Source organism: Borostomias antarcticus (genome assembly GCF_949987555.1).
Source record: "Borostomias antarcticus genome assembly, chromosome: 9".
NCBI lineage: Eukaryota > Metazoa > Chordata > Actinopteri > Stomiiformes > Stomiidae > Borostomias > Borostomias antarcticus.
Window position 1 is genome coordinate 25821799 of NC_140242.1, and position 26722 is coordinate 25848520.

The following is a 26722-nucleotide window of genomic DNA, read 5'->3' on the forward strand; positions in this document are numbered from 1 at the left end:
AATGGCTTAAAAAGTAGAGGTAGCCTGAATTTTTGATGCCGTGGGCTTACTGGGGACGGTGGCCAGGGCTCTTCACCCGTCCACGTCTGACAGTGCATAGCAGCAGAAATAACAAAATGATCACAAATCCTAGCAGCACTCCCAGGGTCACAGAGACGACTTCATATTTAAAGGGACTAGCAGCAAACCGAACAGTTGATAACAGGTCACTAGCAGGTGATAAAATAAGTTTTAGTTGGGACATTAGCCCTTTTTTACACATGGTGAATTCTGACATTATATCCTGGGCTGTTTGATAAACCAAATTCTACACATCAGTGATTTAGCTTTGCAGAGTGTTTGTAGCGATGCATCGTGGGCCGCGGGTCTTATTTCCCATGGGTGATGATGAGAATCTGTTCAAATGGATCTGTTTGCATGTAATTCCACTGTTTCATACAGTAATGGTACTAGTGATGGTCCTATAACTACATAGCACTGCACTGTGTGAATATGTGCTGATTACAGCAGAGCATCTAGGAAACCACACCAGGATCAGGTCTCTCTTGACCTTTGTCAAAATTAAGTGTAGACCTAATGGAATCATTTCATGCAACCTATTTGGCTATTCTTTTACACGTCTCTATTTGAGAATGCCCTGATCACATAACTTAGAGAACATAATTGCATTAAATCATCAGACCTCTTGTTAGTCTGAATAAACACTGACTCACAATTGGAATCAGAGCTAACACATGTGTAGAATACTGTTACCACACTGTATTAACATACTGTTACCACTTTAGTGATTCCTTTGTGACTGCACATTTCACACAAAAACATGCACCACTATGCAATTATAAATCAAACTAACTATGTTGCCCATTAAAAAGTAAAACCTCCACAAATTATGCTGACAGTACAGGTGCTACACCTCACCGTTGACCTGGTCACAAGCTGGTGAGTTTTTCTAGGAGACGGGTACAATTCAGACAGTACTGGCTATCAGTGGCACAGGCTGTTAAATTCCATTCCTTTAATGGGACAGCGTGCTATTTTGTACATTTAGCCGTATTTGTGGTCTGTCTACCATGAACCTGAAACATAGAGACCATCATTTCGCTGATCGTTCCAGTATTGAGCTTGAGGCAGTTTTTCTGTAGGCTCTCACTGGGCTACAATGGAAGTCAAGGGCACCCATAAACTAAGGAAGTTTTTCCGTAATGATAAATGTGCTTTTCAGAGACAGGGAACACAGGGTGTAATCTTTCTAGTGTCAGAATGCTCTCCTGTGAAATGTATCGCAGTCTGAATATTTACGTGTATGTGTTTGGCATGGCTTAGACATACAGCAAGCATTCCCCTGGCGCTTGTTTTCACTGCTTCCACGGAAGACTATGTGCATTCATGCCAAACACCTAAAAATGTTCGGATTGCGATATATTTCACACCAGAGCATACCGAGACTAGAAAGATTACACCCTGTGTTTCCTGTCTCTGAAAAGCACATTTATCATAGTTTTTCCAACGCATTTACAGGTGCCCTTGGCGTCCATTGTAGCCCAGTGAGAGCCTGCAGAAAAACTGCAGCTAGCTCAATACTGGAACAATCAGCGAAATTATGGTCTCTATGTTTCAGGTTCATGGTAGACAGACCACAAATACAGCTAAATGTCCAAAATAGCACACTACTCCTTTAAGGTGAATCCTGTGAAGACGCCTTGTTAGAATGAATCTGCACATTGTAAGGCCTCCTGGTTAGCATCAGACAGTCAATTTTTTTGCGTGCGTGAAAGAGAGAGAGAGAGAGAGAGAGAGAGAGAGAGAGAGAGAGGGTTCCAGCATGATTCAGAACACACTGAAACATGTTATTCCAATGCACATCATAGCCTATTGTATGCATTTAGCATTTGAGAAATGTCCAAAAATAAACACATTCCCAATAGCGTTTTTAAGCAATGTTACCTCAATGTGGTCATATTGCATGCTTTGGCAGTTTAAAAAGCATGCCATACAGTATATAAGCTCATTCCCTATAAGACTTTTATTTAGAAAAACAATGCGTTACCTACAGTATTAGACTGTGGTCCGTGGGCCATGCAGGACTTTCATCTGTCCACTAATTAGGACTGTCTATTCACGTTTGCCCCCGCCCACAACAAGCACAATCGGCAGGGCCGACCCTAGACTTTTGGAGGCCCCCGTTTTGAGATAAATCCTACCCCCCATCAAGGCGCCAACTCCCATCGTCATGTGACCTTAGGCTATCATCAGCAGCAATGACGCACTGGGACGTGACCCGAGTATCACATTCGGCTGAGGCCTCAGCCAATCAGATCAATCTATTGATGGGGGGGGGCTCTTCGAAATCTGTTATTTTTCAGTGCTGAATGTAGTCTCACGATACCAGACTTACAGGGTTTCCGCATCGGAAAGTCTGTAGATGACTCTATGGAAATCGTTGCTAGAGCAGCGCTGAAAACCAACGCTACCAATCAGAGCCACTGCCTCTATCTCCAGTAGGGTGAAGGACCCGCCTTACCAGAAATGATGTCCTCCAAATAAACTTTACTGAAGAATCAAAACAAAACAAAACCTTCACCACCCCATTAGGAAGGACCGCCCCAAAGATGTCGGATTCATTTTGCAATGCAGGTTTTTTTCAATCTCTCAAATTGTGCCCACCCACTTTTAGCAACGAAAACTGGACGAATGTCTTCAGTGTTCAGTCTAGTTGAGCGCAGAGTTTAGAGGCTGACTCAAACCTGGACGAATGTCTTCAGTCGATCGATTACGATCAATGTTAAGCATTCAAATCCAGTGGTTAGGGTTACTGGAACTGGGTGGTTAAAGGGATAGTACAGAATTTCTAACATAAAGCCAACCTCATTGGCTTTAGTGTTAAGGTTAGGGTCAGCGCCATGGTCAGGGTTAGGATTAGAAGAAAAAGACTTGCAGTAGGCTAGTTTTGACCAGGGGTGCAAGGATTACAGCATCACCCAGTATTGCACTCCATTCCCAACCTGTGCAGTATTTGTTGTGTTAGAAGCTTCTCCATATAGGCTACATACGTATACAAATGCATTTTTCCTGTTGTGGATGCATATCTCAATAGGAAGAAAATGTCATAAGTAATGGCAATTGGCTGCAGATTTAGATAAATAGCAATGCGTCTTCTGATTAGAGGGATAATATGAACGTAAATCACTACTGTACAATATTGGTGCAATATATAAATCACTACTGTACAATATTGGTGTAATATATAAATCACTACTGCAGAATATTGGTGTGTGTGTGTGTGTGTGTGTGTGTGGTGGGGGCTGTGTGTGTTTTGGGCTAGCCCTATGTCACCTGTCCCTTGGCTAATTCACTGTCAGGTTTGTGGTCAAGAATAGGAGAGTTTTCCGGGCAGTGGCCCTAAGAGGACATCAATAATGAGCGTTGTGAGAGCACTTCTGGGGATGACATGGACGCGTGTCTCTGCACGTCGGGGGAGGACGACTAATAAGGCTTTAAAAGCCACAACTGTCCAGGCCGGGCCCTTAGCAGACCACCAGCTGTCCCTCCTTCCAGAGAGCACCCTGATTCACTCTGACAGAGGAGACGGGCGGCCACGGGACACCACAGGGGCCCACTGCTACGTTACAGGGCTCCACAGGGGCCCACAGCTACGCTAGCGTCAAACAAACAAAGCACATACAGTACGATTTAAGACAAAAATGACTTATTACTGTTTTTAGAGAGAGGGAAAAAATGCGGCATGCTTTTTTTTGTTGTTAAATATCTATCAAAATGGCAGAAAAAGATAAATCCGTCAACTTGATTTATTGATGGAAATTCCAATGTGACGTCTAGCAAACAACATATAAATAACTTAAAAGCCATCTTAAATGCATTCCCATTAATGTTTTAGTGCCACTGTAATATAAGCCCCTACCTGTCATGAATCCCAAACAAGCGTGGCTTTATCCTCTTAGCTTCTTAGCCACACCCGGCGCATCTCATCCCTTATTACTGCCCTGACAGGGGAATGTTTACCCATCCGACAAGAGACAAGCCATTTCATAGTCAGAAAAAAGCAATTGCACCTGACTGGGGCAGCACACTCTGTCCCCATATCCTTGCTGGCTATAATTTTGTTGTCACCGTGTGTGCTGTGATCACATCATTGAAGTGACAGGACCGGGCATTAGGTAAAGTCCCAAAGCTGGTGCTCACTTTCAGGTCTGTTCTCTCCCTGTCATTCACATTGATTAGATTAGACCCAGGTGGCAAACAGATTTCTTTGGCACAACAATGAAATTATGATACTCCCTGAATAACAACAACAAAAAACAACACATTAATGCTTGACTGAACATTATACTGTAACCTACTGAAGGTTTGTCAAGAGCTATCATTATCTACATTACTTTTAGACCAAAGCAATCTTCCTTGATCAGTGTCTCACGACATATACAGTGCATACACAGATTCGTCAACAATAAACAATCCGTTACTGTACGTCCATACAACAGCATCATTTCATATCTGTAACGTCTAGTGGCTGAAAGTGGGAGCCTGCGGTGCGTGGCTGTGGCCTGTGGTCAGTGCAGGCTGTAGGCTATAGAGGCACCGACTACCGAACCACTCCCAGGGGGAGCCGTTGTCTAAGCAGCGCGTGACCCCCTGAGGACGGCCTGGCCGCGCGGCTAATCAGGAGGCTCGTCTGCGGCTGTGGCCACAAGCTGGGATAATAAGAGCAAAATGGCCGGGCTGACAAACAACAATGGGGAGTACAGCATGGGCAGACACACACACACACACACACACACACACACACACGCTTGATTCAACAATTGGTTTGCTCAGAGAGAGAGGGGGGGAGAGAGAGAGAGAGAGAGAGAGAGAGAGAGAGAGAGAGAGAGAACGGCATCCCAGTTTGCTTATTAAAGACCTGTGATGGAAGTGAACCATGATCCGGTAATGAGGAGGAGAAGGCCCGTGCTCCTGCCCAGACTCAGGCAAGCCCGTGCTTGTAGTTTCACAGGAATAGCTCGCTGGACCCTATTGGCCTGCTGCAGCCTAATGACCTCTCTGGACCCTATTGGCCTGCTGCAGCCTAATGACCTCTGCTCCTGCTGCAGCCTAATGACCTCTCTTGCATGCCTCGCGGAGGCAAAGCTCTTCATTAGATCCTTTCACCTCGCGATAAAACCCCAGGCTCAGATACTTGGTTATTTTAGCTATATAATGCGGTCTGTGCAAATGTATTGAAATATAGATATTTACATAATCTGAGTTGCCCTTAATAAAATAGGGTCATCATTTCCCCCCAATGAGTTTCCTAAATTCACCTGTATAAGCAAAGTAGTGCCTGTTGTTGAAACTTTTATTTTACTGGCCCCTGAAGCCACCAAAAGGAAGAAACTAAATTAACTTTGGTTTAGTATTGTAATATAGGGTATATTATGCATTCTGACAATCTTCTCTGAAAGCAAATTAATGCAAAATCCTATAATCATGTAAGCGAGGAACTGTTGGGGAAACTGGGACGTTTGATCAGTTCTCTACTAATAAATCTCTTCTAAAAGAGAATGCGTCCGTGGATTTTAACAAAACGAAATCTTACAGTAATGGTATCCTGGGCGGCCTATTATATTCCTGTCGATATGGCTTTAATAAAGAGTTGGATTGTTGCCTGAGCATCCCGAGTATACAAAAAAGCACGGTATTAGTTTTGGCTCTGGCCCATGATATGGCACACTTGGATCTTGCCAAATGACGCTGTGTCATATTGTACCCCATCAAGCGGGCTATATGCATAGCCTGCCCTGCTACTAAAATAATTGGTCGTTTTCAGAGATTTTCTCCCCACAGAAACAGACTGTGACAATCCTTATATTATTGTATAAAGGCGAATTCCTACTATAATCTAACTAAATAGGCTACTAGTTGTTATGCGGTTCATCTTAGATATGGTGGCATAACACAAATTATTCAAGTAATTTGCTAGAACGGTATAGCTGACTTTGTTGATGATTTACGTGATTTGCTATTTTCCGGCATTTTCTGTTACCAGTCCACCGATTCAGAACTTCAGACCACTGTAATGAAATATTTACCTGCCCACGGACTCATAAACGCATCTTCAGAGGAATGCCATGATTTCACGCCGTAGCCTATCACAAACATTTTAAAGCCTTAAATGAACTGTCAGTCAGTGCCTGTAATTTTTGGTGTGTTTTTATCCGGTAAACACAGGCTACTTTGCCACTCACATTAAAAGGTAAATAACGCACCGTCTCCTTAATATTGTGGCAGTTCTCTGCGGACGCAGACATAATAGCCTATGTTTGCTGCCGGTCCAGCAGCCGTGATCGTGTTGTTTAAGTCTGCACGAATACCGTGTGTTCTGACACACCAGGTATGACATAGTTAAAACGTGTGATATCAGCAGCGTATAGCCTATATAGTTTATAGATTTCAACTTTGATCACATTATGATATGACATCTCCTTTTCTCTACAACAGAATCAGGTTTGCGCACAGAGCCCCTCCGATTCTCCTAATTAAGAACTGTCTAATTAAATTACTGTCCTGAGCTAACCAATAGCAATTCTTGTTTCATTAGCAATGCAGAAAGAGTGATGAAAAGCAAATCCACCCTGATTGCAGGATGGTGTCAATTGGCTAATTTGCTGCCTTACTCAAGTACCTCATACCACAGGAAGGCGTTTTTATCCTGTTGGATAAGCTAGGCGTGGGTAAAAAGCCTGTGATTGTATATAGGTTGCGCTAATAGCACACTTGCCATTGAGCTATGCAGCTCGAGAATTGCATCTCACCAACTAGTGTTCTCTCCAAGAAATTTATGAATGTGGGCAGTGGCTACCCCAGCGCCGATGGATCCGAGCTCTCATTGCAGGACCATCCTATTATATCTGCAAGTGACAACCTGGAGAGAAGTTCACCTCTGAAAAAAAACTCCAGGGGGATGACGAATCAGTCGGAGGCAGACAATTTTCCCGACTCCAAGGACGCACCAGGGGACGTTCAGAGAGGCAAACTATCTCCTGATCTTCAAGGAGTCTCGGAAATTCGTCATAATTTCGATGGATCTGCAGGAGAAAGGTATATACTTTCTCAATCTAGCCAACCGCAGTCCGTCTCAGCAACTCCTGGTGCTATGTTCCCCTATCCGAGTCAACATGGACCTGCGCACCCGGCTTTTTCTATTGGAAGCCCGAGTCGTTACATGGCCCACCACCCTGTAATAACCAATGGAGCGTACAACAGCCTACTGACTAACAGCTCTCCGCAAGGCTATCCAACCGCGGGTTACCCTTACGCGCAACAGTATGGACACACTTATCAAGGAGCGGCTTTCTACCAATTTTCCTCGGCGCAAGCTGGGCTCGTGCCTGGGAAAGCCCAGGTGTATCTGTGCAACAGAGCCCTTTGGCTAAAGTTTCACAGACATCAAACAGAGATGATCATCACAAAACAAGGACGGTGGGTAGCTGTTAAATCAGTATGCATCTGAATTGGAAGGGCTGGTTTTAGGCACAATATGTGTGGCGAATATTTACGCATGGCCCGGGTGGATATCTGCGCAGACAAGGCTATACAAATATTTTGAGTTTTAAACTAGTTATTCTATATTAGGCTACTTAAGAACACTATATTAGGCTATTATATGACTCTTTACCGATGTATTTACAACTACATTAAGTTTGTCATGGTCTGCCTGGCATAATGACGCCGGCCGGTAATGATGGTACCACACTGATATCTTACAACCTCTCTCTCATTGCCACCCGCAGACGAATGTTTCCATTTTTAAGTTTCAACATTTCTGGTCTCGATCCTACTGCGCACTACAACATATTCGTGGACGTTATCCTCGCCGACCCCAACCACTGGCGATTTCAGGGCGGAAAATGGGTTCCATGCGGAAAAGCTGACACAAATGTGACAGGTAGGAAATCTGCGAAAGACTATATTACTCTGTAAATAATTCAGTTTGCTAATCATATTTGCAACACAAGCGGGTTTTGTTCTTAAACGGAGTAGGATACACGTTTGTGTGATACGCGTAGTGTAGACTAAAACAAACACCAATTTGGCTATTTCTAATAAGACAGAATTGCGATTTAAGGCAATTCATAGCCTATAATGCATTTCGATGTTTTCTGTCTTTCTTCCCCGCAGGAAACAGAGTGTACATGCACCCCGACTCACCAAACACGGGTGCGCACTGGATGCGCCAAGAGATCTCGTTTGGAAAGCTGAAGTTAACAAACAATAAAGGAGCGTCAAACAACACGGGACAGGTCAGCTGTTCTCACACCAGACCCCGGGACTGCATAGACTGTATCATTCTCATAAATGTTACATCATGCATGTTGTAGGCATCACGAGCCCCTGGGGCACCAATGCGCGCTCAACCATGGGGCACAGGCACACCTTGTTACACACGGATCATTACAATGATTGTTATTACATTTAATAATGTTCTGGTTGTTTATTATCACGTTTTTTTCACCAGCTTAAACGAATATATTAGCTATTTTCAGTTGCGATCATTCGTAAGGGGAATAGCGCGGGCTGTTGTTCCAAAGTGGCTAAAATGTGTCTCCTACTTGTCGTCTCCAGATGGTGGTCCTCCAGTCTCTCCACAAGTATCAGCCCAGGCTCCATGTGGTGGAAGTCAACGAGGATGGAACGGAGGACACCAGCCAACCTGGAAGAGTACAGACGTTCACCTTCCCAGAAACACAGTTTATAGCTGTCACAGCTTACCAGAACACCGATGTAAGATATCTAGGCTCTTGTAGGCTACCAGTATGCTGGAATTTAATAAATGTATATACGTTCTTCTGTGGTACTAAATATTTCGTTTTTTCTCTCTATATATAAATATATATATAGATTACGCAGCTAAAAATCGACCACAATCCATTTGCCAAAGGATTTCGGGACAACTACGACACGTACGTCTGATTTCATGTTTTTGCGTCATGGATCATATTTGTGTCATGATCATATAAGCATATGACGCACATTGTATGGCTAAATAATGATGCGTAGCCCTATAGATATAGCCATCTACAACTATTTGAATAATGTGACAAGACCTGCTGCTTAATTTCAAAGACTATCAGTGAAAAGACTCAATTCCATAAGGAAGTATAATCAGCAATTATTTGATTCGAGAGAGTTATAGCACAATGATCTCTCGCTGAAAGCTCTTTTCACACCAAGGCTACATGAACCTTCTATAGGAACTTGTGGGATTGCAGCGCGCTTATCACGGGCTATGTGGTCGTTAACTGTAGGCCTAGGCCATGTTCAACATCAAGAAACATTAACTGAATACATTTGACATGCGGACAGGCATTTTCACATTTAATTTCGACAGGGATACGCTACACTTATTTTATCTTTTCTTTTCTTTTTCTTTTTAAAAAAAAAATCGTGACGCGTAATTTCTCAATTAGCCTACCTTAAAAGTTACCTTAAAATTGTGATATTGTGTAGGCTATTCGGTCAAATTTAAAGTCGGTTAATTGTGTTTAGATTACTTTAAGGAACACGCTAAATGCAGCTTAATAGGCTATTGCCGGTATTGTGACCATTGGTAGAGGGATTCGCCTACATTGTGAATTGTTCTCCTTTTCTATCCGCCTACCATTCCGTTGTATAGGCTAACGTGTTTGTCTGTTTTCTCTAATCTTTTCAGTGTCTACACGGGTTGCGACATAGACCGCCTAACGCCATCACCGGGTGACTCGCCTCGCTCACAGATCGTGCCTGGTGCGAGATATGCCATGGCTGGTTCTTTCCTACAGGACCAATTTGTCAGCACTTATGCCAAATCTCGCTTTCACCCTGGCGTAGGGACTGGTCCTGGCACGGACCGCAGCGTCCCACTTAGTAACAGCTTGCTATCCCCGCAACAAACCGAGGAGCCCACGGTTGCTTCCCCACAGCGATGGTTTGTCACCCCTGCCAACAACCGACTGGACTTTGCCGCCTCGGCATACGATGCTGCCGCTGCTGCAGATTTCGCCGGTAACGCGGCCACCTTGCTGTCCTACGCAGCGGCTGGAGTAAAGGCCCTTCCCCTGTCCACGGCAGGTTGCTCAAACAGACCTCTCGGGTATTACGCAGACCCATCTGGCTGGGGCGCCCGCACACCACCGCAGTACTGTAGCAAATCCAGCTCAGTTCTTTCTTGCTGGCCCACAAATACCGTTGGGGGCAGAACAGGCCCCTCCAACTACCTAGCAGAGGATGGGGACGCCCTCCCCACCGAGAGGTCTCCGATAGGCGCGTCCGACGAAACCAAACCAAAAGACTTGACCGAATCCAGCTGGATAGAGACGCCGTCTTCAATTAAGTCAATCGATTCAAGTGATTCTGGAATCTTTGAGCAAGCAAAAAGGAGAAGAATGTCTCCCTCTGCCACACCGGTTTCGGAGGCTGTGTCCCCGTTGAAATCCGAGATGTTGGCACCAAGAGAGTGTGAGAAAAATTGTGCCAAGGACATTGGTTACTATAGTTTCTATCCACATAGTTAGAAGAAAATCACTGTGGCATGAAAAGTGACCGTGTGTTCGTTTGATCTATCTATCTATCTATCTATCTATCTATCTATCTATCTATCTATCTATCTATCTATCTATCTATCTATCTATCTATCTATCTATCTATCTATCTATCTATCTATCTATCTATCTATCTATCTATCTATCTATCTATCTATCTATTTCACATAATCTTGACCTACGCTGACTAAAGTTTTGAAAGGGTGGGCTTAACACATCCGTATTTCTTTCCAACATTAATTCGGCATCGGAGACAATAATAGGCCCTACGTTGTTTCAACACTTTTAATCAACAGCCATTGTAATTATGAAAATAATGTATATAGCCGAATATTTAGCCCTTGGTGATAGTGAATTAATGTAAACTATTAAATTCGATTTAGAAATTTATGAAAATATTATTTGGTTGTGTTTAAAATGCAAATAACGTACAGTGTGATCGCAGACAAAGTGTTAGTTAAAACTATTTAAAGTTTATATGTTGACGTGTAGCATAGGCCTAATTTTGCTGTTAGCAGCTCAGTAGGCTATAATAATTTCTGTAGGCTAGCCTACCCATTGGCCATTTCGTCTATCACAGTGTCAGATATTAAATGAGGACGTAATGATATTTAGAATCAATCAAAATTCATTATTGTGGGTAAAATCGTTATAAATGTTGATAATGCATTTCTAAGTCTACTGTGGGGGGAAATTATTTTATTTTCATTTCTTGGACCTCCCATTATTTTTCATGGATTCTGTGTTGTTTGTGAAAAGCTTCTGTATCTGCTGTAACGTACTTTCATGCAATAAATATAACGTAAAAAGTATTAGTGGCATGCAGCGAGTCTTTTAAAGATCGCCCATTATCATTAAATACATCCCTTTAACATAATGGACAACAACATAACGTTTCTACTCACATTTACGGAGTTGTATTGATATTGCGGAGAACCTGCTCAAAATTGCGCACATTCGTTTGGCGCATAGGCCTAATGCCTGTTCCTAGAATAAAAAAGATAATTCGTTTTCTTTATTGGACGGGAGGCAATTTATATCAGCAAAGAGACGCATCGCGGGTGAGATGGAGCCAGAAACAAATCCGCAATACAAATAGCCTACTAACATCAGGCCAATCATAATTTTGTTCGTTTCCTCGTTATAATAAGAGTTATTGTCCCGTGGCCGTGGACCTTAGCAGCAACATGGCGCTCTGCATGGCATAACACTACTTATTCTACTACTACTACTACTACTACTACTACTACTACTACAACTACTAATAATAATTATAATAATAATAATAATAAACCAAAACGCTATCAGCGAACGCAGTGCGCAGGGCGCGCTCGGGCACCTCGGGGCAAGCAAGCAAGGGCCAAAACTTAAAATGCTTCAGCATATCACAGTATACCTATTCTAGGCTATATCAAGGTGAATGTAGGCTACTCTTGAAAATATCACTCTTATAAGTGCTGCACAATTCTGAAAAAAAAAGCTGCAGGAAAATAGCTTACTAATGTATGTCAAACACAGGAAACGGGTGCACGAGCTGCTCGTTCCAGCTCCTTACTATTGTGCCCTTGAGCAAGGCACTGGTCTGAAAATATGTCATGCTAAAAATATGTAGAGTTTTAACCAAATCACATTTTCTCGAATTATCCTAAAATCACAAGGGTCTAGGTTCTGTAAGCCATTGTTGGTAGCCTAATTAGCAGGTCAGCCGATCTGAATATGAAAGGACCGATTCAGTCGAAGAGATCCAGGTTCAGGAGAAGACAAACCCATGCACAACCAGAAAGCAGGTTCTTATTATTTGCTTGATATGAATCGCAATAGGTGTCCATAAAGTAGGCTAGTATAAAGCATTGTTTAGTTGTTCTCTTTAAAGGCTATCATGAAAGTCCAAGCCAATATACCTCCTTTACTCTGTAGTATGGAGACGTTATCCCTTTGCTGCTCTCTAGTGGCACTTTTGCTGCACTGCACGTTGATAGACCTCAAGCGTTGACTTGGCCAATATGAGCGGCCTTATATGAGCGCGGAGCTTGGCGGTAGCGTCAATTACATGTGTGGAAGTCTGACTGTGCAAGCTTAAATGTAAGTAGCCTAACGTTAGCAAAAGTATTACTTCGGCTAATCAGAATTTAGAAAATCCAGTGGTAGTCGTAGAGGAAATGTACGTAGGTCAGAATGTAGCCTACATCTGGATGAATCATGTGTTGAACTTGACCTTGATAGGAGTGATCATGTAAAATCACATTTTTCTCACAGAGAAAAAAACGAAACAAAATCAATTTGGGGACAGTTTACACTAGCTACAGCTTGAAGTCAGACGCGTTAGACATGCGCAACATAGGCCTACTCACGTGACTGCAGTTTTACATGACCCCATACAGTTTGCGTAGGCTACAAACCCAAAAGATCCACAGAATGTGCAATAGCCCACATCACACCTATCCCACCTAGACATGAGCAAGGGGATTATGTCAGGTTATGTGAGACTGCTGTTCATTGACTACAGTTCAGCTTTCAACACTGTAACCTAGACTCGACTCCAAGCTCAGGGTCCTATAGGGCAAAGCTACGCCCTCTGCAAGTGGACCCTGGACATCCTGTCAGACATGCCTCAGGTGGTGAAGGTAGACAACCACACCTCATCCTCCCTCACGCTCAACATGGGAGCCCCCCATGTGCGCTGTCGCCACTACTGTACTCCCTGTACACGCACAACTTTACAGCCACCTTCGACTCTAATAGCCTACCATCGTCAAGTTTGCTGACGACACAGCAGTGATAGGCCTGATCACCAACCATGAGGAGAGGGCCTACCTGGAGGAGGTGAGGCTCCTGACCCAGTGGTGTCAGGAAAACAACCTATATCTGAATGGCAGCACGACAAAGAAGATGCTGGTGGACTTTGGGAGGAAGCAGGAGAGGAACTACACCCCTCTAATCACCAACGGGACCCTGGTAGAGAGAGTGGACAGCTTCAAGTACCTTGGCGTCCAGATCACCAAGGACCTGGCATGGTCAACACACATAGACACTGTGGTGAGGACGTCACGTCAGAGACTGAACCACCTCACGAGTCTGAAGAAATTCTCACAAGATCTGACGGAGCTTCTTCTTCTTCTTCTTCTTCTTCTTCTTCTTCTTCTTCTACCCTTCGTAGAAAGGGTACTTGTTGTGTAATTTGTGTTAATTTGTAAATTGTATTTTTTGTAAATTGTAAATTAACTTTATAATCTGGAAAATTGAGTAGCCTATTAGAGTTTCTGTAGCATAATCTTGGAGCCGGCAGCAGTGACTGTGACTTCGCTGTGACTGTACACACATTAGCTTACATGTGACAAATAAAAGGAATCTTAATAAAAGGAATCTGAAGGTAGCCTACTTTGCGTTTCTATTAATCCTTCTCTGTCAACCGCATATTGTGTAGGTGCTATTACCACGGTGTCCACTAGAGAGCAGCAGAGACTGTTATCAAGTCCAGCCTGGTACACATGACTCAACACTGCAGCAGGTGTAGCCTAACAGTGAGTAGACTAGAAGTCACTCAACACTGCAGCATGTAGAGTCATCATAGCATACTCAAATACGTATAAAATAAGCATATTGCATAATGCGACCATCTATATCAACATAGGCTAATTGCTTGTAGAAATCGCCCATCATTTGGAATGCCAAACTGTTAGAGCAAAAAGGTAAGAAAGCTAGCTGACTGGAAGCTAGACTTCCTCTGCTGTCAGGGAGGAGTCTTTCGTGATAAGATGAGAGCAGTAGTTGCTAGCCTCCCCCGTTACGACACAGTAGGTGAAAGCTGCCATGGCTTTATGAATGTGGCCACCAAATAGGCGGCAGTAGGAGCCAGGCTTGTCTGGTCCTTCGGTAATTAGCTGGTTTCTAGGGTAAGTTTACCTCAGCTAGAATCTGACCGAGCCTATCTACACTCTTGTCTTAGAAAAAAGAGCGCAATATAAATCGACTTCTAACAGAAGAATGATACTGAGGTTCTACAAAGAACCATTCTCAGGTCGGATAGAACAATGTATGGTTCCAAACCGCACCGTAACGACCTGGAACCGTTTTACTGTTACAAATGGTCATATATATCGACTTTTTTTTTTAAGATCAGCCCATCCCTACCTATGATTATTAGATGAGTTATTCTATGGCCGCATGCATGCATAACAGCAACAACAGGTGGGTTAAGGTTAGGTGGGTAGCCTACTGGGCCAGTCCTAAACTAAACTAAGGGGGCTATGCATTAATTGAAACGTAGAGAATGCCTTTAAATGTTGTACATTTCCTTTAAAGTCCCAGTTAACCAAAATCAGAGATTTGCTTGAAAACACATTCTATGTGTTAGTGATGCATTGCTGATAACATGTAAAAATGGGATGAACCATGTGTAGTACTGAATTGTGAAGTTAGACCAGTTTTGTGTTTTTTACCAGTTTTGATTTCTGGATTTTCTGGGCAGGCTTAAAACGGTACCGGATGACGTAGAGCGGTGTTCTTAGCATATCCCCGCCCTAACACTATATAAAGCTAGAACGGATTTGAATCTTCGGTTCTCCTGCTCAATCTTGAGTCTAGAATTAGCTAGTTTTAACCAACAGTCTAGAATTAGCTAGTTTTTCTTAGTTAGCAATGCCTATGCATACAACTAAACGAATATGCATCCTTCCTGGATGCCAGCAGGAACGGGATGATAAGGTCTCCTTCTTTCACTCCCGAGTAAAGCTGAAATGAGAAGCAAATGGGTTAGCATTTTTGAAGAGCCATGGTGTTACAGAGTCTGTCACCGCTAGCGCCCGCCTCTGCAGCAAACATTTCACTCCCGAAAGCTTCTGCAATTATGATATGAGGCTTTTGGGTTTCACGGACTCACGACTGGTCCCGGTGAATTCGGCGGAGCCAACCATCTCCCTCCCCGGCCTCCATTCTCCTCCTGTCAACCATCTCCCTCCCCGGCCTCCATTCTCCTCCTGTCAACCATCTCCCTCCCCGGCCTCCATTCTCCTCCTGTCAACCATCTCCCTCCCCGGCCTCCATTCTCCTCCTGTCAACCATCTCCCTCCCCGGCCTCCATTCTCCTCCTGTCAACCATCTCCCTCCCCGGCCTCCATTCTCCTCCTGTCAACCATCTCCCTCCCCGGCCTCCATTCTCCTCCTGTCAACCATCTCCCTCCCCGGCCTCTATTCTCCTCCTGTCAACCATCTCCCTCCCCGGCCTCCATTCTCCTCCTGTCGCATCAACCTTTGGTGCCGACACCGCTGCCTTGTGTGCTTATAGCTAATTAACGTTATAACGTTAGCTAGGTAACGTAAGCAATAGGGAAATACACTGCTATGTTAATCTACAAAATGTGTCTTGACATGTATGTGGTAATGTCAGCTATGATGAATTATATTATATCTTAGGAGGAATTATAGCTCACATTAGCTATGTAGCTTGTTGCAGATGGGAGTGTGTATATAACCTTACAATTGGGTGTGGCTTCGGTGCCTTCAGCAGACACGCCCCCACGGTCTCAGACCAGAGAATGCTGCTGATTTTTAACCGATTTTGAAGCCTTATTTTATATACTTAGCGACATTTTTAATCACTCAGATTTGGCTGGGTGGTTAATGACATGTTTTCCTGTGGTGTGTGAAGCTCATAACAAAAATTTGAACTGGGTTAACCTGGACTTTAATAAAAGACTGGATAGGGTGACTGAAGGGCATTTCCCCCACTTTACTATTTTAGTCATTTTGTATTTGCACTGTCCTGTACCCTGTCCAATGTCGTCTCCATCAGTGTGTGCACCATCGACCTAAACAAAATCCTATTAGTAACCTAAACCATAGCCTACATGGCACGAAACTGAACTGAATTTGATATTGCGTTAAACGTTTGGGTCTATCTATGTTAGAAGTGTTCACAAAACGAATGGAATCAAGCGTTGAAGCTGCTGCAGTGATATATATGCCTGCAGCCTAGTCCAAAATCCAGGAGATTTCTCACACAGTGAAAAGTGGCCTGATTCCCGGCTGAGCCATTATGCGTCTACCGCGTCACGACCAGCTCGTTTGGTGCGAATAGTCGGCTAAGCGGGGCCGTTTGGAGCAATAATAACCAACTCATTGCTTTTGTTCAAGCCCACTAAACATGTGGACGCTGTGATAGCGCGTAGTTTCTCTCACTGCAGTGCAAAGGACCTGCCAGGAATAGTAATCGTACAGCCGCTCGCCACAGGTCTTCACACGGGGCATTCGTTCAAGTAGCCTAACGGAGGATGGACATCAAGGACCAAGGTGCTCAGATGGAGCCGCTGCTGCCGACGGTGAGCTGATCTGATCAATGCAACACTTGATTCAGCAAACAACATACCTCTTTTTCGAGGTGCACATCAGGGGATTCGTGGTTCAAAGGATGCTGATATGCGGCATGTTCTGAGTAGCCTATCATAACATAGAGTAGGCTAGCCTACAGTAGGCTATATCACCTATAGCATAGCCCACAATCGAAAACAAGCTAAAATATGATCATAGTTGAAGGCACCATGGAAATTCGATTAACAAACGTAGGCTACCTCAGATAAACCACAATAGGCTATATATTACATTAACTTTCAATAGGCTATAGCCTAGATTATAACCAACAAGCGCTCTTTCCCATGCACTGAAGTGACTTTGTAATGCAGTTTACAGGCTAGTTCAATTTAGCGCAGACTTTGTGAGAGAAACATTAGGCTATGTGGATTGATATTTTCGGCAGGTGTATTATTGGGTCAATAGGCTAGTACATTTAGGACTTTATTCTGTAAATAATTCATTTTGACATACAATAGCCTACGTGTAGCCTAGGCTATAGAAAAGAATGGAGGCTATGTCATATATAGGCCTAATTAAATTGAATAACATGGAAAGCTGTACACATGTCCTCATGATTCTAGATATCAGTTGTTATCATGTTCTAGATTTGACTGGAACTTTTTTGCGGCAGTGTAGGTAATACCATGTAATTGATTTTCTAATTATAGTTTAATTGTTAAGTGTTTCAGATGTGGCAGATGTCATGATTTCATATTCATTGTATTACCCTCGACCTTAGATTATAGATGAACCCGGGGCAATATATATTATAGCCTACTATACTGAGTTCTGAAGCAAAGATGAAAAGAAATCCCTATATGAAGCGAAAAAAGGAGTGTGACCTCCTGTGTGAACTTCTAATCCAGGTGTCTTGACAGAAAGCATGGTTGAGGGCAGTCTCCAGTCCTGCTACAGATCAATGACAGATGCACAGGCACCAGAGATCACACAAGTTCTTCTACTCACATTCAGACAGTCAATGAGACATCCCAGATAGCAAGCGGATCTGGGCCATATACAGGCCAGATCTGGCCCTTGTGGCTTAGTTCCGGCCCATATATGGCCCAGAATCATTACACATCCGCTTGCTATCTGGGATGGGACACTGGTGAGGTTTACCCTTCTGCCCAGTCAACTGAACCTACCTTGTGCTTATGTAACCCATGCGTTTCGGCATGGGCGGGATTAGAACCCGGGTACCCCGCTTGGGAGGCGGACACACTGACAGTTGCGCCAATAGAGACGTCCCTCTTGGAGGGACTGTCAGCGCTCCTTTGAGGTGTGAGTTTCACCAGCAACTCCACGTTTCACACTAAGCCTGATGGGATATATAGTCCTCTATTCACTATCACTGGGGGCTACAGAAAACGGACATTATCCCTGACCTCAAACTTCATGAGCATGTGTGCACGCTAGCGTAACGATGCATATTAAACACTCTGCAAACATGACCGGACCAAACCAAATTAAAAATGCCCCCCCCCCCGCCCCCGGCCTCACTCTAATCACTCCTGAGGAGATTTGATTTCATTCTCCATTTGCTGTCAAGGGAAGAGTGGCTTATTTAGCTCCAGAAAAGCTTGGCTGCTTTCATTTCTAATGCCTCAGTCGTTGACAATCGGCCTAATCATGACACACACCACCCAGAGTGAAGTCCACTGTCTGGTTGTTTATGGCAACGTGGTGGGAGTCCAGGAAATACACCCCCCATCTGCCCCAAGCCAAACACCATTATTATTTATCACAGACCACAGACAGTTTAAACGACCCTAGGAGATTTTGGCAAACTATAAAATCTCTCTCTTGCTCTTCAGAGGTGCTTCTTAATATTGTTGTTGACTCCACCCCTGTGTCAAATAAATCTGAGATGCTTAATTTGTTTTAACAAACATTGTATAGCCTCCAGCTCTTTGTTTGACATGTTATCTGATGGTGATCTGATGTTATCCCACGTCCTCTCCTCTCCCGTCCCTGGGAAATCAGCAGGGTCTGACCATCTCCCCCTTACTTATTAGACCTGGCTGCAGATATTATACTGTAGCTGAAACAGTGGCACATAAATTGTGTGGCTCAAAACATGTTCACCTGTGTTAAATGCAGACAAAACCCAGGCCTTGTTCTTTCCTAACAGAAAGAAGCTCAGCTCTCAGCTGTTCTCCGCTGCATTATGTCTGCCCAAGGTTCGATACTGAATCTGTGGCCATCTATCTAGCTACTGTATCTTAATGGATGACAGCCTTTCATATTGATCACCTTTTAAAGAAACTGAAATTAAAACAGGGTTTTTCTTTAGGAACAAATCCTGTTTTTCCTTTAATGCCAAGACATGGCTTGTTGCTGCCACTTTCTTGCCCCTCCTGGACTATGGGGATGTTTTATACACTGCATGAATGACTCTGCATTCTTTGTGGGCCTCTGTGGACAGAGGTCTCTGCAGTCTCTGTGTGTCACTTGACAAGAAGCCACCCACAGCCACTTGAAATTTCAAGATGGCGGCCATTTTTCAAGATGGCCGCCACCTTAGTGGACTAGCTAGGCCTACTGTAAGTAATCATTTAGCTGGTGATACAAGCATAAAAATGGATATGAGTCGTCTCCAAGGGTCACTTGACAAGAAACTGCTCCCAGGCATTTGACATTTCAAGATGGAGGCATTTTTCAAAATGATTGCCGTCCGCCATGTGGATCTTTAAATTATACATTTTCTTATAGAAATATATTGGGTTCCTCAAATGGCTCTGTCAAGAGAGGTTGTTTGACTGTGTTTCCTCTGACTCCTCATCCACAACCTGTCCAGTTTGATAAAACCTGCCAGGAGTTGCTTCCCACCGGCATAGCTCTCAGGGTTCACTGAGATGCACAAGCTCCCTTACCATACCACGACAACGTAACAGTCACAAGGGAGGATTCTTTTTATTTTATTTTTTACAGCCACTAAATTTCTCAAATAAATACTAAAACCCCAAAATAAGATAAATAAATCAGCACAGTTGTGGTGCTGAACGGATCGTGTTCCAGAATAATAATTGAGCGATGGTTAGTATGGAATGGCAATAAGGACAGATCCAGAGGGAACAGCAGCTCTGGCAGACACAGCCACGGAACCATGACCAACGAAAAGCATCTCTCACAAGTAAAAGGCAGAGGTGCTGACATTACAAAGTAACTCTTCAACTAGAAATACCGGTATCTCTCATTGGTAAATAGGCAGTGAAAAACAACGCTAAGGAACTAAACTGAAAATGTGCTTCACTGTTAGATAAAGGCAATGGAAGCAATTTTACAAAAATAAACAACTTAAAATGTAGCTTATTTCACAGTAATAGGCTGCTGACAAAGTAAAACATGAGGCGCCAATGTGCCGAGGGGGAGCCGAGTCGGGCATACACCTGAAAACACAGAGGACAACGGGGAATAACCCTGGCAAGAGAAACACGCAAATAGGTTCTAGCAGGGGCAACTACATAGACATGTGCAACATGTCCATATCTGAAGCACTTACACCTTCCAGTACATGCCTTGGTGCACCCACATTTGGTCAACTACCAAAAACTCTCCACAATAGGTGGAAGTGGAGTGCAGAAGACTTTCCACTCCTCGTCCTGTGTTACCCATCCCCAGTCGGATGGGCTCGGCATTCGTGGTTGTCGCGTCAATGCCTGTCCCCACACGTATCCACTCCAGCCTCATAAGAAGCATGTTTGGAATTGCTCTTTGAGTGCGGCTTGAGTTGGTGGGATCAAGTCATATGGTCTTTGCTTTCTGGCAAAGAGATCAAGTCTGGCCCACAGTTGTGACATCGCTGGACCTGTCAACGAATCTGTCCACAGCTTGCAGGTCACTGTCCTCCACTACAGAGGGACATTTTTGCAAATGTGTTTGAGACCACATCACAAGTCTCATGTTTTCCAGGCAGACTTCTTTGATTTGCCATGGAAGGATGACACAACGACCGAAGGCATGGACGAAGAGGATACCGCGTGCTTTCTCTGGTCCTATGGCTGAAACCACCTCATGTATTGGGATCCATCTTGTCTTCTCTCCTTTGCCAAAAGTCACCTTCTCTTGTATCAAAGAGGGCATAACAGAAGTGGCTATTAGCTAACATTGAACTCCACCACTCTGAGTCTGGGACATACAGTATCACCAGTGTGCCGAGGTAGTGCAGATATTCGCTCTTGTCTAATTTATCTATGATTAACAGATCAACACAACCGTATTTTGATGTGTTAAAAGTTGTTCTTTTTCATTGCATAGAATTGTTTTTAGCATTATCCAAAACATATAAAATAAAATGACACCAAATCATCCTTAATGAAAAAAAACACAATACATTTCTATGAGAAGGGGGATCTTTTGAGGATCCAGGGGGCAGACATCTTGAAAATGTAAATTTCAAGTGGCTGGGAATGTTTTCTTGTCAAGCAACACTTCGAGACTGCTCATAGAAATTGTCATGCTTGTATCACCAACTAAATGATTATATTACTTAACTGCTCCACTAAGGTGTCAGCCATCTTGAAAAATTGCCACCATCTTGAAATGTCTATGGCTGTGTTCCGAATCACATACTTCTACTTTTTACTACCAGTACGTACTACAGCTGCCCCTAGTACGTACTTTGCACGCAGTATGCACCCAATTACGACATACTACCTTGTCATAACATTGCGCCTTGACATTTGCTCCATCGCTGTTTATTAAGTGACATTCGTCCAAAGCTGGGATTCATCAAACCACCTTGACCTTGTCACGGCGCAAGTCGCACAAATTTCCGCTGAGCACAGGATTGTGGGTCAGAATCGCCAGAAAAGTGTGCTGGTCTGCATACTGCAAAATACGACTGATGTAGTAGGACATCCTGGTATTTTTGCCATACTGTATGTAGCATACTATGTATAAGGACATACTGCATACATTTGGCATACTATATAGTATGGAAGTATATGATTTGGAACGCAGCCCAGGGCAATTTTTCTTGTCAAGTGACCCATGGAGATTGCTTAAGCAAGTTCCGGAACTGCCATCTGTCTACCATGGAGACTACTCATGCAAATTATCATAAATTGAAAGATTATAGCACTTATCTGCTCCACTAGCCTAAATATCCATACAGAATTTGGTAAAAAGGCCATCTCCTACTCTGTGCCCTCAACCTGGAACACAGCAGGAACTGAAGCTGTCCAGCTTGATTCCTCTAGGGGATTTTAAACTACTTAGGGGAACTGGAGAGAGTGTCTGTGGGCGCCTGCTCCTGCTCTTGTACTTAATATAATCTGTGTTTACTTGGGCCCTTTTACATTTATCATTTTAATGTTTGGGTCCTATTTTTTGTCTCTGTACTGAATGCCCTGTCTGTCTGTAACTTTGTGTTGTATTGAATGTCCTGTCTGTCTGCAACTTTGTGTTGTATTGAATGCCCTGTCTGTCTGTAACGTTGTGTTGTATTGAATGCCGTGTCTGTCTGTAACTTTGTGTTGTATTGAATGCCCTGTCTGTCTGTAACTTTGTGTTGTATTGAATGCCCTGTCTGTCTGTAACTTTGTGTTCTATTGAATGCCCTGTCTGTCTGCAACTTTGTGTTGTATTGAATGCCGTGTCTGTCTGTAACTTTGTGTTGTATTGAATGCCCTGTCTGTCTGTAACTTTGTGTTGTATTGAATGCCCTGTCTGTCTGTAACTTTGTGTTGTATTGAATGCCCTGTCTGTCTGTAACTTTGTTTTGTATAGCCACCATTTGTCTGACAAGATCTCTCTTGAGAATGAGACCTGTGTCTCTGTGAGATTAACCTGTCTAAATGAAGATTAAATTAAAATCTTTAATGGTTAAATAAAATGTTATAATGCTTGCTCTCTTGATATTTCAAATGTACACATAATTAGCTTGCCATGCAGTGGCTTGCTTGTGGCTTGTTTATAGATTTGGTATGGGTTTATGTCGATTTTGTTTACTGGGATATTTTCTGTGATAGTTTGCAGTCAGTGACAGTGTGGATCATTTGTGTATCTTAATGAAAAATTAACTGTTCCCGTGTCTACTTATCTCGTCAGGTTAAAGGGATAGTCTGGAATTTTTGAACTAGGGCTTCATTTTGGATTTATCCTTAATGTTGTTGATTGATGGAGAACATTCTCGGATGATTCCATGCTGTCTCTCGTTTGGGATGTCTCTTGTTCGGCTCCCTAATGCTAGTGCAATCAAACCAAACTGGCTAGCATTCAAAGAAAACTCACTTATAAACACTCCAAACAAGTAAGGTTGATAATGACTAGTAATAAGGTGGCCAGCTCTGACCAACTCCACTAATGCAATATGTCACAACACTGATGTTTTGATTTGTCTTTTCAGGTGACAACTCCATTCTCTTCTGTCGGTCGCAGAAGTGTGGTAAGTTAAAAAAAAAAAAATCTATATTTTTTTTTACATTGTGACCCTCTTGAATACAAAGAATGAAAAACAGATAAGCTGCCATATTTCAATATCAAGAGTTTTCGTTCCCACTGCGATCACAGTGTGCCGGTGTCTAGAAGCGCGCGGAGGAAAAAGCCGTACTCATCCTATCGCAGGTGTACTCTATAAACACGCTTGTAGGGTCAAAGTATCGTCTTTCGGTAGATGTGATTAGCGGAGGGTGAGTTCAGGCTCAAGCTGCAGCCTCTGGAAACACTCCCAGAACGCCCCCCAGGGGAGGTGTGATGGGCTGCAGGAAAGGCGAGCCGCTCTGCGGGGTGTAGTCACTCGGAGCCGTACGACCAGAGAGGGAGGGGGGGGGGGGGGACGCGGGGGTTTAGCGTCGAGAGGCTGGACGGCCGACGTCACCGCTGTAATCTCCGCCGGGGATTGATTGGACAGAATGATGCTCAGTTGCCCAAACTATTACGCTTTGGGTGGGAAGAACCTGCACGGTGAGCGGTGTGTTTTGCGAGGCTTCTCCCCTGAGACGGTGAAAGGAGGTTAGACTTCTCAGCAGACAGACAGACAGACAGACAGACAGACAGACAGAGGTACGGCGCTACATGGAGCTCAGCCTCCGTGTGCAGCAGCAGCAGCAGCGTCAGCACCCTACACTCACTAACTAGCAGAGGACACACGGCACGGCAAGGGAGAGGTCATGCAGTCTGGATTCCTGGACTTGAACAGCGGCCGGCTTAACTCCCAGGTAGGACCCTGCGCTCTGTTCTCGGGGGGTGCGGGGGGGGCATTCACTAAGGTTCAACTAGGGGTTATACAGTATGATGGTTGTGTGTGTTATGTGGGTGGGGGGGGGGGGGGGGAATTGAGTGCATTGCATGGCTCTGTGGCTTTAAGGGGAAAAAGCAAAGCAGCTGCTGTGTTTTGTAGTGTAGTGTGGGACATTACGTTACATATTTACTATACTATGTACTTATATACTTATGATGACAGGGCAATCTCTGAACTCAGGCGAGTTACTGCAGACTTATCCCTGTCTCTGAACGAGCATACAGCGAACCCGTACAGTAGCTCCAGTATAAAAGATTGTAGGAACTGAGAGAGAGAGAGAGAGAGAGAGAGAGAGACTGATAGAGGACAAAAGCCTTGAGGTAGAGGAGAGCCTATCCTGCTGATGTCATCCTTTGATCCCAGATAAATGCAGGCGTATGAATCCCGCACCACCGACGGCCTAGCATAGCACCAGGGCATTGGGACCGTCGCCTTCTGCTGGGATCAGACCCGAAATGTTTGCCGTCATCCAATCACTCTGAGCGCCCCCAGCATCCACAACTCCTCCGCTGTTTAAAGACCGTTGTGCTTGTGAGTGGTCAATATTACACAGTCCAGAGTCTGGCCCAAACTGCTCATGGGCCTCCTTCTTAGTGCTTTCTGTCTCCCTTTGCTGGGCAGCGTGTCGCTATTAGTCTGCTGTTTGGGACATGGTAGCCACTCAGCCCCCCCCCCCCCCCCCCCCACACACACACACACACCCTGGAGACGACGAAAGTGGGTCACAATTCCATGCTTCTGGAGGACAGCGGTCAGACTAAAACAGCTGTCAGTTCACTTCGGTTCAGTTCAAGTTTATTTTGTACAATGACATGCTTAAATGCTTCCTCACAAGCTCTTAAGTTCATGACATATGCCTAGCCCCTATTCTGTAGATTCAAGATTTCTTTATTTGTCACACGTAAGGTGCGTGTACAGTCACAGTGAAATGTTCAACTCGTGAAATGTTCAATTCAACTCGGTTACAGTGCATTATGTAGCCTCTGTCTATGAAATGCGCTTTACAAATAAAGTTTGATTTGATTTGATACGCAGAATGGAATCTCTCTCCTGTGTTTTAGCCTCCAGATGATCAACACCACAGCCTCCCTCAACCTCACCCTCCCGCCTGGCAGCGTGGCTGCTGTGAACAGCAGAATACACTTGAATAAAACAGAGAAGAGTAGAGAATAGACTATTTTATAGAGAATAAAATAGTTTATTCGCCATATACAGTATAACCAGTAGAGTTACAGTCTATCAAATTGACCTTCATCTACTTCTCTATCCTCTAATTCTCTATCCCATCCAATCATGGGGGACGGTGACTGTGAGCGTGATACAGGCGGTACGAGCTGTGTCCTTCCCCTCAGCATGCGGAGGACTGGACCAGCCCTGAGGGCGCAAACAGCTCGGTTCGCAGCGGACGACAAGGCCAAACCCTGACCGCTGATCTGATCATCCAGAGATAATCAATAACTGCATAGTTACAGCTGCACAGTCTGTTCCATCACGTTCTGCTGCAGTAGGTTCAGTGTGTGTGTGTGTGTGTGTGTGTGTGTGTGTGTGTGTGTGTGTGTGTGTCAGGACGGAGATCACGCGGGGCGCCTCAGGCGTCGTTAACCCTCGGTTCTGCGCGGTACGGCCCCCCGGTCAGACCAAGATTCTAGCTGCTCTCTACTCAGAGAGGGAGGACATTCGCTCAAGATGGACTGACCAACTGAAAAGTCCCCACCATACACCCACACTATTCAACACTCACTTTTACTGTTAGAGTTGAGTTAGTGTTGAACAATCGATACTTGACATTCGGCCTGTAATTCAGTTCAATGGATTTGTTATTTTTGTCGATCGCGGTCGTTTCTCGCTATCACTTCAACTCTAATTTTTGCCCCTCTGCTTATCTCAAGCCTAGAGGTTTGGACCACTTTGCGTGGCTTACGCTTTGCAAGCTTTTAGTGGAAACTATTTCTGCCCGCTAAGGTTGATCTGATCTGTCCGAGGCTGACCATCTTAGTGGACAGCATTAACATACAGCAGATCTGCAGTGTTTTTTCCACTGCTAAGATCTACTTTTTAAAATTGGCAGGGGTTGAGTTCATCTGCCAACATGAACTATGAACTTTGTGCCAACCTGTAACCTATAATAATAATAATAATAATAATAATAATAATAATAATAATAATAATAATGACTGATAATGGTAGTAATAATAATATGTTAGGATCACAGGACAGAACTCTTTTGTTTTGTAGTGGATTAGTTCCCTCACAACAATGTTGTTTGGTGTTATTGGCTTGAATGGAAACATCCGTTCCAGCTACAGTACATGTTCATTGATCAGTTGGTCGGTTTCTGCATACTGTGACATTATTGTTGTCAATAATGACTACCAACACACACACACACACACACACACACACACACACACACACACACACACACACACACACATTCAGGCACAAGAACAAACACACCCATGTGTAGGTGCATACGGACACACACACACACACACATACACACACACACACACACACACACACACACACACACACACACACACACACACAGTCAGAA

General features: G+C 44.0%; 2 protein-coding genes across 2 annotated transcripts in view; both read left to right on the forward strand.

The window, feature by feature from the left end:
• Nucleotides 1–6784: 6784 nt before the first annotated feature.
• On the forward strand, nucleotides 6785–10547 carry tbr1b (T-box brain transcription factor 1b; the record flags this gene model as incomplete). The annotated part of the gene is made up of 6 exons (XM_084443217.1): nucleotides 6785–7476; nucleotides 7788–7942; nucleotides 8176–8297; nucleotides 8620–8778; nucleotides 8896–8957; nucleotides 9707–10547. The coding sequence occupies 6 exons, from the start codon at nucleotides 6785–6787 to the stop codon at nucleotides 10545–10547; spliced, it is 2031 nt and encodes a 676-aa protein (XP_084299343.1).
• Nucleotides 10548–16843: 6296 nt separating this feature from the next.
• slc4a10b (solute carrier family 4 member 10b) overlaps nucleotides 16844–26722 on the forward strand; it is a gene marked incomplete at both ends in the record, with an annotated part of 43072 nt that continues 33193 nt past the window's right edge. The window contains 2 exons of the mRNA XM_084442939.1: nucleotides 16844–16891; nucleotides 23272–23310. Of these exons, the coding sequence (XP_084299065.1) occupies nucleotides 16844–16891; nucleotides 23272–23310 (87 nt within the window). The remainder of the gene's footprint in view (nucleotides 16892–23271; nucleotides 23311–26722) is intronic.